This window comes from Phaethon lepturus, unplaced genomic scaffold (genome assembly GCF_000687285.1).
Source record: "Phaethon lepturus isolate BGI_N335 unplaced genomic scaffold, ASM68728v1 scaffold12139, whole genome shotgun sequence".
Classification (NCBI taxonomy): domain Eukaryota; kingdom Metazoa; phylum Chordata; class Aves; order Phaethontiformes; family Phaethontidae; genus Phaethon; species Phaethon lepturus.
The window spans coordinates 13,998-27,148 of NW_010561271.1; the positions used below are offsets into that span (position 1 = coordinate 13,998).

At 37.8% G+C, this 13,151-nt stretch overlaps 1 protein-coding gene across 2 annotated transcripts in view; it reads left to right on the forward strand.

Moving 5' to 3' along the window:
- ARHGEF7 (Rho guanine nucleotide exchange factor (GEF) 7) overlaps window positions 1-13,151 on the forward strand; it is a 70,438-nt gene that overhangs the window by 11,145 nt on the left and 46,142 nt on the right. For both annotated transcript variants that reach the window (XM_010293957.1, XM_010293958.1), the window contains exons 3-5: window positions 602-690; window positions 7,276-7,370; window positions 7,659-7,754. In XM_010293957.1, coding sequence (XP_010292259.1) covers window positions 602-690; window positions 7,276-7,370; window positions 7,659-7,754 — 280 coding nt within the window. The remainder of the gene's footprint in view (window positions 1-601; window positions 691-7,275; window positions 7,371-7,658; window positions 7,755-13,151) is intronic.

A 13,151-nucleotide genomic window follows, 5' to 3' on the forward strand; every position in this document is an offset into this window, starting at 1 on the left:
CAAGTGCATAAGCATTTTTAATTTTTACTTCATTAACAAAAAAAAAGATTGTTTGTTTTAAAAGATGTTTTTTTCTGTGATAGGCATCTGGTAAGTCACTTCGCTACTTGTATAGTGTTTTGATTCTCTATTTCAACTAGACTGAATGTAATGTCCCACCTCTGGTATGTTCAGCCTTTGGTCACTTGCTTTTACAGAGTTAATTAAATTGATATAATAACTTAATACTACCTTTGTTTGAAAGTGCATGTAGTGTTTTGAATTGCCTGTGTTTTGGTTTTTTTTTATTGCAGTCTGTAAAAACGTTTTGTTTTAAAACATAATTTTGGAAAAGCTAATTTTATTAACTGACTTTCTGGTTCCAGGAAAAAAGAATTGGAATTTTTCTACTTGCCTTCATTGAGGCTAGAGTTTCTTTCATTGTGAACATACGAACCATTTTGATTCTTTACCAATAATTTCAAGCACAAGTATGCATGTTTCTCAGTGATGTGCTATTTTCTCTGTATTGTCTGATAAATATTTTAAAGCAGTTTGTTTGACCTCTAGTGTTGAGCTATAAAATTGCACCCCATTGACACAAAAATATTTTACATTTCAGAAAAACCGGTCTCCCCCAAATCAGGTACATTGAAGAGCCCACCTAAAGGCTTTGATACGTCTGCAATTAACAAAAGCTATTACAACGTGGTGAGTGACTCTTTTTCCTCCATAGGGGTTTTAGTGAATTCTCATATAAACATGATCATTATTACGTTAATAGACTATCATACATACGGATTCTTAAACATGATGCAAAATTGGAGTCTGAAGTGAGTAAATAATAGGCATTTCTGTAATATGTTATGCTCATTTTATTTGCTTTGCTAGTTGTTAATTTCCCTTTTCTCTCCTATCCCCCAAATATGCAGTCTTCCCCAATCCTTGTGAATTAATGGAGTTCTGCTGTGTTAAAATGATTAAGAATACTTTTGTCCGTTTTGTTGGACAAGAGATTGAACATTTTGAATTAATTTGGCTCCTTTGTATTCATGCTTATAAATCAACTCAATTATTAACTTTGGGAGCCTCTGCCTAGCACTGGATAGCTTTCACAGTGAAAGCAGTAGAGCCAGAGTTAGCCTTTTAAAAACACGCCCCCAGGAATTCTTAACCTAGTATCCAGACCTCTTTTTAGCAGATGCATGTAAGAAGCACACCAAACTGTCTTTAAATGTGTTAATGTAACCATTTTGAATATCCTTTATTTACTAACAGGAGATAACATTGGGAAGCAAAAAGCATCTTACTGTTTTTGTTAACCACTGCTCCCTGCTGGTGTAAAACGAAACCACAAGGCTTCTTTCCCTTTGAAGGAGCTGTCACTGTCTTATTTGCCGGTTTTTAGCAGGGATTATAAAGCATCATTTTATGCTTTCATCTTTTGCGGTTGTGGCATGAATAACACCAACTACCTGGAAGAACAGAGCAGTTTTGCATATAGTCCCTTAATTGAAAACGATGAAGCAACCTTCTGCTCCTCCCTCCAGCTTGCTGGGTGCCTCTGCCGGTAGCCATAATTCCATGGTAAAGGGAGGGCTGCAATTCTTTGGCTATTGCACCCCATACCTGCTAGTCACAATGGAAAGTACCTGTGCAGGCACACCGTCCTTCAGACTGCAGGCAGTAATGATCTTACTGTGGTACATCCAGCAACAAAATATTGGATAGTTTTCCTTTTTATTTTTTGTTTTTCACTGTATCTCTTTATAGTCTTTGCCTTTGAAAGTTGCTGTAGTGTGTAGTAGCAAATATGTCTTCTCTATTGTTTTTGATGTTAAAACCTACATTTTTCAATACAGAGAGACTGAAGTGAATGTAGCAAAGCGAGGATTTAGTTCCTTCACTAGGCAGAAGACTGCTCTTACTTAAATTTAATCTGTATCTATGTTTAATTTTTAATCAAAATAAATTGGCAGCTCTCTTGAACACTTTTTTTGTTTTTTGAAGTCAGTGGTAAATACATGCCTCATTTAATCTTATATTATGATTTCCCTAATAGATCTTAATATGATGAAAAGTAAGAGTTGCAGCTGTTTAATTTGGGCTTAACTAAAACTCCAGTTTGACTGTGTCCAAAATTGACTCTTGTGGTTGCATATTTTACTTTGTAAGAGTAATACAGGCCATTTTTGGGGTTGATAGTGTACTTTAGTGAAAATAACAGGAAACAAATGTTTGAATTATCCTAAAACCATAGTTAATTTATAAAAGAGCATACAGTTTTGAAATATCACCTTTGGCTTGTATGTCTCTTATAATTGTTCTTTGGATAACCTATTACCATAATCATGGAGACTCAAGCTACTATATCCTTTGGGAAACAGATAGCTATAGCTGGCCTTTAAAGTAGTTTGTTTAAAAAAAAAAAAAAGTGAAACTAGTGACCATCATACCTACTTTTGGAATTAGTTGCACATGAGCAAGATCAAAAATAACCTTTCTTGGTGCACTAAACTGATGTAATAAGATTCCCACTGTTTTGACTGCTAGCTATTTATTAACTGTTGATGATAAATTACCTTGGGGAGGAGGAAGTGTAAATGACCAGCTCATAATTTTTTTTGTATATATATGTGTGCATATGTATAATGTATATGTATGTGTATGTATATATGTATGTGTGTATATATATATATATTAAAAATTAGAGCACTGGCCCTAGAGTGCTATTCTGAACTCTGTCTGCAGTGAATTGGATAATTGTCTTGTTTTCACATTTTTCCACAGTGTGGCAAATAGAAGATCACCATTTTATTCTTTTTGTTTAAAGAATGAGAGGATGTGCTGTAGTGTGCACTTTGTTTCAGAGAAGTAAGACTTTGCTGCTGTGATTAAAAACTAAATTAGACTAGCTGGCATCTAGGTTTTCTTGAAAAATACGAAGTCCTGCTGATGGCAATATAACTATAAAATAATTATTTTAATAATTATTAAATATGTAATTATTTTTACATGTAAGAAAGACAAACAACAGCCCGCTCACTGAAGTGAAAGCAGTTTAACCTGCAAGTTGAGTTTTTGTTCTGTCTTAATACACAAGCTGCAGACATGGGACTTGCCTGTGCTAGAAGTATTATCATCAGACTGCCCTTACTAGGGGCTCAATTGCATTATAAGGTGAAAACAGAATAGCTCCAAGTAAACCTTTGGCAACTGGTAGCTAAAAGGATGTAGCCTGAGTTAGAATAAGCATTAAAATCTGTGTTAAAGGCTCTTTTGAGAACCAAGCAGGATTTGAGGCTGGTACTCTGGGACTGCTTGCTATTTTTACGTTGTGGCTATCTTCCACCACAGAGGTATGTGCTGAGACCCTGTAAACCTCCTAATTATTTATTGCTGTTTTTCCTAGGGAAGGATTTGTGCAGGTGCAGGCAGTACCTGTGGGTACATTTGTTGGACTGAGGACAAAATCAAAGGGCAGTTCAGAGTAAGTTCAGGAAGTGGTAGGAGAGGTTCTGCTAATCTCCCTTTCTGGGAGAAGGGCTGGGATAGGCTAAGGGAAAGGTGCTTAATGTAAAGGAGGAGGCTGCTTTCACTGCTTTCCTCTGTTCTTCAGTCCCTTGTAAACATGTTCTTTTATGGATTTACAGAGCTCCATATGAAGTTCATAACGCAAATCACATACCTTTTAGTCAGTGTGCTTTATTAGCTGCACCTTGCAGTAGGTGTTGCTGAGAAGACAGAGCACATTTGGTTTATGCTTACATTTTGCCTGGCTTGGGAATGCAGGGTAGCAGAGAATGACTAGTGCTACGAGGTCTTGTCCTCCATAAAATGGTAAAAGTCTACAGCAGTATGTAATACGAACCGGACTCATGATCAAGCACGAAGCATTTTTCATGTAGAAGTAATTTAGTAACCTGTTACTGAAGAAGTGGGCATATTATGGCAGGTTATTCCATGAAGACGGAGCAGGCTTTACTCTGAGTTTTATTTTTGCTTGTTCATCCCTTGAGAATTTAAACTCAATTTTATTTTGGACACAAAGTTTATCCACTTATAGGACAATTGCCTTGAGATTAAGTAGCTGTTCTGAAAACAGGTAAAGAAACGGACAACTTTCTCCATAGTACGAGTATTTGGATGACCTCAGTTTTCATTTAAGTGTTTGAGAAGTGATGGAAAATAAGCACTCCTTTTGAGGCTACACTTCTGAAGTCGGGTCAAGAGTATGTGTTTACTGATGTTCATAAAAGTTTTTGAGGACCCTTGAGAGATGGTATACTTGAGAGGGGCAATGTAAAGCACCACACAAGGGCCTGTTTTAAGGGGTTCATCTCTCAGATTCTCATGATCCAGGAAACTGAGACATTGATCACCATTTTGCTGAAGTATGTGATATTTCAGTTGAGTGCCATACTATTGCCATAAAACAGGAATGTACTACAGGGTTATGCCCAAGCGTAGCTGTGAAGTCTGCCTTTTCTCCCTCTGATTTGGAAGGCGATCAGCTTCATGTAGGTCACTTAAAATCCCTTTTTGGGTGGTAGTTTTTCCCTTAGGGAAAATGACTGGGGTTTTGTGTGACAGAATTGCTAACCGTGCTTGAATTTTCCATGCCGTGTGATTGAGAGAGCTTGTGCTGTGTGAGCTCAGTTGTCTGTGCCTGCCATTCATCAGTGTTAGGGATTGCAAAAGCTGCCACTTCAGTGCTGCTCTTTTGGTACCCGGTCTTATCTGTGCAAACATTGTGGTAGAGTTGTGGAAACGAGGTCTTCGAGGTCTCATGGGGTCTTGCAGCAGCCAGAACGCACAGAAAGCAGGAAAGGGAAGAAAGGTGATTATTAGAGCATGCGGGAGAGATGTGGATATGAGGAATGTAAGGGTGCTTTGCTGCCAAAACACTGAGTTGCAATACTGACTACTTACTGCTTCAAAGCACAGTCCAAGCATTTCATCCTCATAGCTTCTCTGTGAGGTAGGTAAGTCAAGTTGGAAGAGAGTTCACAGAACTGATGTTTTAAAGCTAAGTAAGCAAGATTATTCTTTTAAAAAGATATTCAGAGTAAAAGAATGTTGTATGCATTGGAAACTGTACTTGTATTAAAAAAAGGGAAATAGATTTAATGTGTTTTGGGAAGTGTTTAAAACTATGTGTGTATCTAAAGTATTGTATAACACTGTGAACTATTCAAATAGCATAGAGCAGTGTAAGTGTATCTAGTACTCTGCATAGGTTTTGAAGCAGAGTTTTATTTACAATTGCATTTATTTTCCTTTTTCCAGTAACTTCTCAGGTTGCTGATTCTAGTTTTTAAGCTTTCCTATTTTTTTTTCTCTCCTCCTTTAAGTCTTATTCCTCCAATCCTTTATTCTCTGTATTGCAAAAAAATCCTCAAATAAAAATCCAAACCAGCACAGGAAAACAATGGAGTTGTCCAACATGAAACTAGTTTTATTTCAAGCCTTTGAAACAGCTGTTTATAGCAAAGAATGGAAATAGTCTTTGAGAATGTTGAGCAGTGGTGCAGCCTTTCAGGATCTCTAGGAAATGTGTTGATTTTTATCTTTGGATGACTTAATGATATTCAGTGCTTCATCAGGACACTCTGTTTTTGTCCTTGGCTTTCAGTCTCCTTTTCCCTACTAATGGCTGTGTAATGATTTTGGGCTGTGAGGTTTTTGTAGGAAAAGCCATATTGGAAAAGATTGGTCTTGCATTTAGTTTTGAACCTCGTGGATCATAAGTACTTTGGCATTTCCATTTTAACTGTTGACTGACTTTGTTTTATATATCTGTAAGAGAATGTTTAATTAGTGCTGTGATAAATGGAAATTTTTTTTCTTTCTTTTTTCTGGTCTAAGTGGTCAAAGAACCAACTTTCTAAAAATTTGTGTACCTGTGTTGTACTTTATGCTGTAGTTTCCTAGTTAGTAGCTGTAGCTTTCCCTGTGACATTCTTCTGTCATAGTGTTTAGCAGAGAATGGAGACATTTTAATCTTCAGTTCAGGATTCAGATTTCCAACAAAAGAATGAACTCAAAAGTGGTCTCTCTCTCTCTCCCCCCAAATGAATAGAAGCATTCAAGGAATAAGCAGAATCAATGACACCAATGAAAGGAACAGTGAATTCTCCGTTGACATACTGAACTATTTAAAGTTATTTCATCAGGTTTGCATTTAGGAATGAATGCCTTTTTTTCTTTCCTAAGAAAGAGTATTGACTGCAACAGTGAATAATGCACTCAATTACAGTTGTTACTATAAATGCTGAAATGAGATATTACTGTAGGCTTGACAAATATGGTATGTAGCAAAATGAGAAGGTTTGTGGCGTGGCTTATGACCAGTGAATAGCAAAACATTTTCAAAGCTCAGCTGTATTCATTGAACGACATTTAGTTCTCATGATTCTCTTGCTAAATCATTAACTTTTTGGAGGCAAAAAGTAATTTGCCTTCTAGAAGCACAGTAGAACTTGATGTGAATATATTGGAGGATATCCTAAAGCAGACTCCCTGGAGAAGGCCCAGTAAAATGCTTTCTTGTATGTAGTTGGGAGTATTCCAGTTGTTTGATTTATATTCAGCCAAAAAACAAGTGTGTGCTTTATTTTATAAATTCTTGGCTTTACATCAGAATCTGGTGTAATTTTTTCATGGTAGTGTCTGTTCGTGCACTCTTGGCTGAAGGTTAGGCAGCCACATTTAAAAAGAATGTAACAATGGTAATCATATTACTAAGTAAAGTTGACAGTTACTTAATATTTATATATCTGTTAATATACAGACCTTCTGGATAGAAGAGCGCATCTGAATAAGTAAACACTTTGCTAGCAAGATTAGCTGTTGTGTGTTGTAACTGAGACTGAGAAAACACTATTCATTTGTCTTGCAACTTCTGATGTGCTTTACCAACCTCTGATCATCTTTGACTGTTTTAAAGTACATAGGAGGAATAGTTACCCCTAGCTTTGGAAGAACACTCTGTATAGCTCTCAAATTTTATGGTAAAAGTTCAAGTGCAGTGAAATTCCAGTTAACTTACCACTTTTTTTTTGTGGTGAGTTTATGGCTTTGATGGCTTATCATGTATGTAGTGGTTTTTTGGTTTTTCTCTGTGAATTTCATTACATAGAGTATGTAATCCTTTCTTGCTGGTATTTAATTTTTTTAATGTAGAAATTTTCATTTACATTTTCCCAGTGCTGAGTATATTTTAGTATGTTCTGAAATTTGAGAATTTTGAAGTATCTCTTAAAAATATCAATTAGCAACTGTCATTTATTGTAGGTGCTACAAAATATATTAGAAACAGAAAATGAATATGCTAAGGAGCTACAAACAATGCTTTCAAACTACCTGCGACCGTTACAAGCCAGTGAAAAGTATGTGAGTTTGTTTTGGTGTTTTAAAATTAAGCTTAAGATCTCTTGTGCATTGGGGAGGGTTTATGTGGCCAAAACTTCAACTTCAATGTTAATGCGCATTTTCTTGTGTGGATTGTGAGATCCTCGAGGCAGGGCTTGCTTTTATCCAGTTTGCTTGCTGACTAAGACAGTATGGTCCTTGATCTAAGAACCAGTAAGCATTTTCTTTTAAGGTTGTAGGTTTTATTAAAGCACAACTAGTCAATAACTGCAAACCTAAATGCCTTTTATTTACCTTGGCTCCAGGTTAAACTCGACCAATACTTCATACTTAATGGGAAACCTGGAAGAAATAAGTTCTTTCCAGCAAATGCTTGTACAGTCTTTAGAAGAATGCACAAAGTAAGTACTCTGCATACCGGATACTGTAAAATTCTAACAAGCAGCTATTTTTTTGTTATTATTATTTTACTTGTTGTGTATGTTGATGTTTGAGATAATTGGGGAGGGGGTGTTGATTTTGATTTTTTTGGGTGTGTTTTTCATGTTCCTCTCACTTCAAGGATAGTTGCTACAGCAATACAGCAACAGATGTTTGGCTCAATTGCAGCGGTAGGAATTCTGACATAGTTTGTAAACAATTTATGAATTTCCATTATGCAATTGCATACCAGTGGGGACGTGGTAGAGAAAGTGGTGTTTTTTGTTTTAGAAGCGTGAATTTTAAGTCTTTCCTTAAGAGAGTATGAGAAAGAGTAAAGGGAGCTTATGTTGTGACGGAACAGTGGAGGAGGGGGAAAGCGACTCTGAAGAACCCTGTGTGATAACGTTTGTACTTGGTATTCTTGTCCTGAACAATGGTGGTTGTCAGAATGTGCTGGGAGACGCATGTAGGATAGGCAGAAAGAACAATCCGACTAAAAAAAAATTAGTCTCAACGCCTGTACTGTACCATATAGGAAGCAAGAAGCACAAAGAAGGCGATGAAGACACCTGTCCTCCTTCCATAGGTTAGGTTAGGTTGACGTGGTAGCTGGGTATATTTCAGCTTATACCTCAGCACTCTGGGGTGCAAAGAAGGTGACCCTATCACATATGAATTGTCCTAACAATTTTCTAGTGTTGAAACTCACTGAAAGTGTAATTCCTGTTCCTAACCTCAGTTGTGTCCTATGTTCTGGTTTCGTCTGACCACACAGTGAGCTACGGCAACTTGCTTGTCCAAATTTGTTTTCTGCCAAGTTAGTCACTTGAATTGCTACTGAGGGCTTTGACAAGTTTCAGTCTGCTGGGAGTACTTGGCCACAAGAAGGAATGAATGTCTTGGATGGAGAAGAAAATACCTCTTTTGACAGCAGTGATCTTGAGATCAGCTGAGAGTGTTTTGTTTTGACCTCTCCTTCCGGTTTTCCTCTGAGCTACTCTGTGTGAAGCAGAAGCTTTGTCATGACAAAGTATAAGCTGCATCTCCCCTAGGCAGTAAGGTATGTCTGGGTCTGCTGCTGAACTGGGATCTCGTGTCCTCCTACCACCTGGCTTCTCTTCCTCTCTTCTGCCGCTAGTCAACTTGACTGGAGAGAATGGAAAGGAGGACGGTGTAGTTTAGGTGGCCATTCAGCAGTGAAATGGAAACATTCCTAAAATGGCCTTTCTTCCACCCTCTGTTTGAGAAAGAAGGGTATTTTTTTTCTGGCAAGTTAGGCTTGATCAGTTAAGTGTCTAAATCCCCAAGAATAACTGTTTGTCCACATATTTAAATGGTTCCTTTCTTTTCTTGTCACTGTGCTTTGTTGTCTCATTCTTTTGTTACTGTGACTTTATTTCTGTGAATCAGAGAAGTTAGGGAAATGAAGTACCTTGCATGAAGAGACTGTCATTTTAAAACTGTTGATTAAGGTGCTCTTAAAAACAAGAGTGGACGAGCATATGCTTTTAAACAAATATTAATGCAAGCTTTGTTTTAACTTGGTATGTAGGTTAATGTGATACCATAATGTAGCTTCAAGCTCGGAAAACTTACTTAGAATTACTTCCTTGATTTACACTCTATTAAAGCACCTTCTTACATTGTCCTTTTTCTTCTTCCTGCCAAGTGAAATGTAGCTGTGTAATAAACTAGGAACATAATGGATGCTAGTAGGTGGACAGAGGAAGTGATGCCCCAGGGTTACTGAATGGTTATTGCAAATGTTTTGTATTACTTCCATAAATAACGCTGGTCATGCCAAGTTTGTATTTTCAGTTTAATTTTCATCATAGCATATTGGCTTGAGCATCCAGCTTCCTCCTGTTTTGAATATAATCCATCATAATTCGCATCATGTAGAAGAATGCTTGCACTGCTGCCTTGTTTTTTGTCATCTTGCCATGTTTTTTTGGCTGGTGAACCTGTTCTGTAAACTCAGAGTATCTCCTGGTCTGAAAATAGGTTTATCATTTTATTTTATTTTATTTTTGGCAGAGAGCTTATAGTTCCATCATTCCGACACTTCATATTGCAGCATCCGGTGTGGTGGTTTTTGTAACTTGACGTGTCGGAATGACCAAATACCAATGTCCTGCCAATTGTAGTGGTGCCAGCCTATGTTGCTTGACAAATTCCTGTTCTTGGGCGTGAGAGTTGAATGGGGTGGGGGTGTTTTTGGTTTTGTTTTTTTTTTTCAATTCCACACTTGAGTCAGTTTGTCATTTGAGTTTTCCCTTAACAAATCCTGGCATGAACTTCAGTGACACAAACTTCCTGGTGCTTTTTCTCTTCTTGCATGCACCACTTGGCTTATTTAATCCTGATGTTGTTAAACGTTGGGTTTTTTGTTTTGTTGTGTGGTTTTTTGTGTGTTGTTGTGTGTGTTTTTTTTTTTTTTTTTTTTAATATTTAAAAACAGTGGATTTGGGGACAGAGTTGTTTGGATATGGTTTGGTTTTGGTTGTGTTGGATATGGTTTGGTTTTGGTTGTGTGCCACCCTCCCACCCCAGTCCCAACCTTAAAGCTCTTCTGGTGCATTGCTAAAGGTTGTCCTCTTTGAACTTGTCCAGGTTGGCCTCTATTGCAGTATCACCGTGGTGCTCCTCTGGGCTACTCCGTCTGTCACAAGCCTGGAACACTTCTTGTCTGCCTGCCTGGATGCTGAGCACCATTGGACAGATTTGCTTGGCGTTACTTCTATCTTTTTGACTTCTCTTCTTCACTTACCAAAAGTGGTGTACGAAAGTCTGTCTAGCAATGAGTGAGAATCTTGTGGCTGATCTGTGTCAAAAGCATGCTTTTTTTGACTGATCAGCCTCAAGTGCACTTTATTTTGATGGATGGAAAAGAGCTGTAACGGACAAGGCAGAGAGACGCTGACGGAGTCTTCAGTTGCACAAGGGTGGATTTCTGACAGTAAACAGAGCAAGGGCGCTCTATGCTCTGGTCTCTTGAAGATGGAAAGTGGTCCGGTGCTCTAGGTCTCTTTCCAGATCTGTGATCCAGTGCTGAAGCTTAGTCCTGCAGTGGTTCACACAGCAGAGGAGTCCCTGAATGATCGAAGTCAGTGTCCATCAGGTGATCTCTGGGCTGATCTAAATGAGCTCTCTTGGAAGCTTTGCTCTTTGGGTATTTTTGTAGCAGGAGATTGAACAGAGATTGCCTGCTGCAAAAAAAATTTATTCCGTTTACCTGGGAATAGACGCTGTCAGTCTATGGCTGTACTTCTTGGGAGGAGGGGAGGAGGACCACACACAGGCTGGCTGGTGACACTAGCCTGCATGGACTGCTTAGGTATAATCTTCTCTTTAACAAATTGAAGGCATTGACTGTCTTTAGGTAGTATCACAGGCTTGTATCCCTGCTCCATAACAGCCATAGCTGGATTTTGCCCTTTCTTTCCCTCATGTCCCCACTCTTGCAGTCACAGTAACTGTGGTGTTTATCTTGTTCTGTTTGTGAGTGCAAGCAGATAGTTCCTGTTTCTCTGGGATGATACTGGAGTGGAATGGGAATGTAAAAAAAAAAAAAAAAAAAAAAGAGGGGGATTGCTTACATGTAATCCAAAACTAGTAAGTGTTTCAGGTTTGTTTTTGGAGTGCAGACACAAATTAGGTCTGTTAAAGGTTTATCCCAGAATCTTCCCTTGCTTTTAGTTATTGTGAGTATCAACAGAAATAAGGCTATCAATGTTAAGTGAATTTTAACACAGTGTCTTCAGATTGCCTGAGACAAACATGCAAATTAACTGGTGTCTGAGAGGTAAGGCCAATAGACAAATAGTGAAAGGTATGGTTGTGAAGAGAGCATTGAAAATTAGACTTATGGATTGTGAATAAGTTGAGTACTGCCTCTGTTTCTGAAAACAGTAGCTCAGAAAATTGCGAAGTGCCCCCTCTGTTTCAGTAACCCTGTTAACTGTGAAGTTTGAGGAGGTAACATCTAATCTCATGTTTCTTCACAAACTACATCCCTTGGAGTCATTAATCACAATTATCCCTTAATTTTTGCAGACTTTCACTTGTCCAGAGTCTTCTCTGCTATCAGCTTTTAAGTTCAAGAAAGACATTATACTGATCTCCTGCAAACCTAGCAAACTTATCATTGCTCCCTCAAGAGGCTGAGAGGGGCAGCAAATTCTGCTGTTTATCTTTGTGTGGGAGGAGATGGGGGAGAACAGAAAATGCCACCCACATAATTGAAAGTTACCAGTTTGTGGCAGGTTCTGCAGCTGTGTGTGTCTGTGTGTGTATAGGGACATCTTGCTGCATGACTCTTACGGTAACCACACAGTCAAGTGACATTTGGGAATATCTGATCTTTTCCTTGCACAAAGAAAATGTACAATGCTGGTGACATTTTGTTACCTACTATTCTTTTAAAATTGCCTCTGTTAGTCTGTGTTAAATTTGTCTGGATTCACTGCAGTTTCCACAGCCTTCCGCAAAACATTGTAATGTCAACTGACAATGAAACTAAGGCAGATTTCTTCAGAATACGCAGGACATAATTAGATATTCTGTAATGTCACTCTTTCTCTGTTGGCTGTCAGTCAAGCTTCAGTCCAGTTCTGATTGCTGGCTTTGATTGCAATCTTAAAATAAGTATGATTGAGCAACAAGGTGTTTTCTTGCTTTCTTTTCTCAAATTATTAGGCAGTTGGAACCCGTTTTAAGTCTGCAGAAGGAGAACTGATAGCTATCAGATGTAACTCCAACAAGCAGATAATCTGTTAGGTAGTTAGATGTAGTGGTATGATGATGCCTCTAGCCATGTGTACAACAACAGAAACTTTGTTATGGTTCTGTAATTCTGTAAATGAAATTAAAACATGTATTTGGCCTGTTCATAACTGAAGTTATCATTTATATGTGTATAAATATTAATATTTATATTTATATGTGATTACTTTTTCATTAAAGTATTAAATATGAGGAGAATATTGGGATGACAACTTCAGAATAAATTCTGAAGTACCTATGCTCTTTACTGAACACATTAATTCCTAAATGTTCTATGTGGTGTGGTCATAGGCGTTAAATTGTTGTTTTTCAGAAGCCTAAAGGAGATACAGATCACTTAATTGTTACCATAAAAATAGTAGGACACTTGCAACTAGTGCATAGATTAGGAAAGTCAAAGGGCATGAGTTGCCACCGCGTCATGAAGTCTGTTAATTATCTTAATTCAACAAAGAATGTGCAGTATGAAGTTGCAATGCATGTGCAATATGTAAGAGAGAATAATGTCAGTCTTTGATTCTGCTAAAAGAGCAGCAGCCTGAGAAGACACAGATGTCCACTTGGTGAGAACAGCCATAATTCATTCTCTC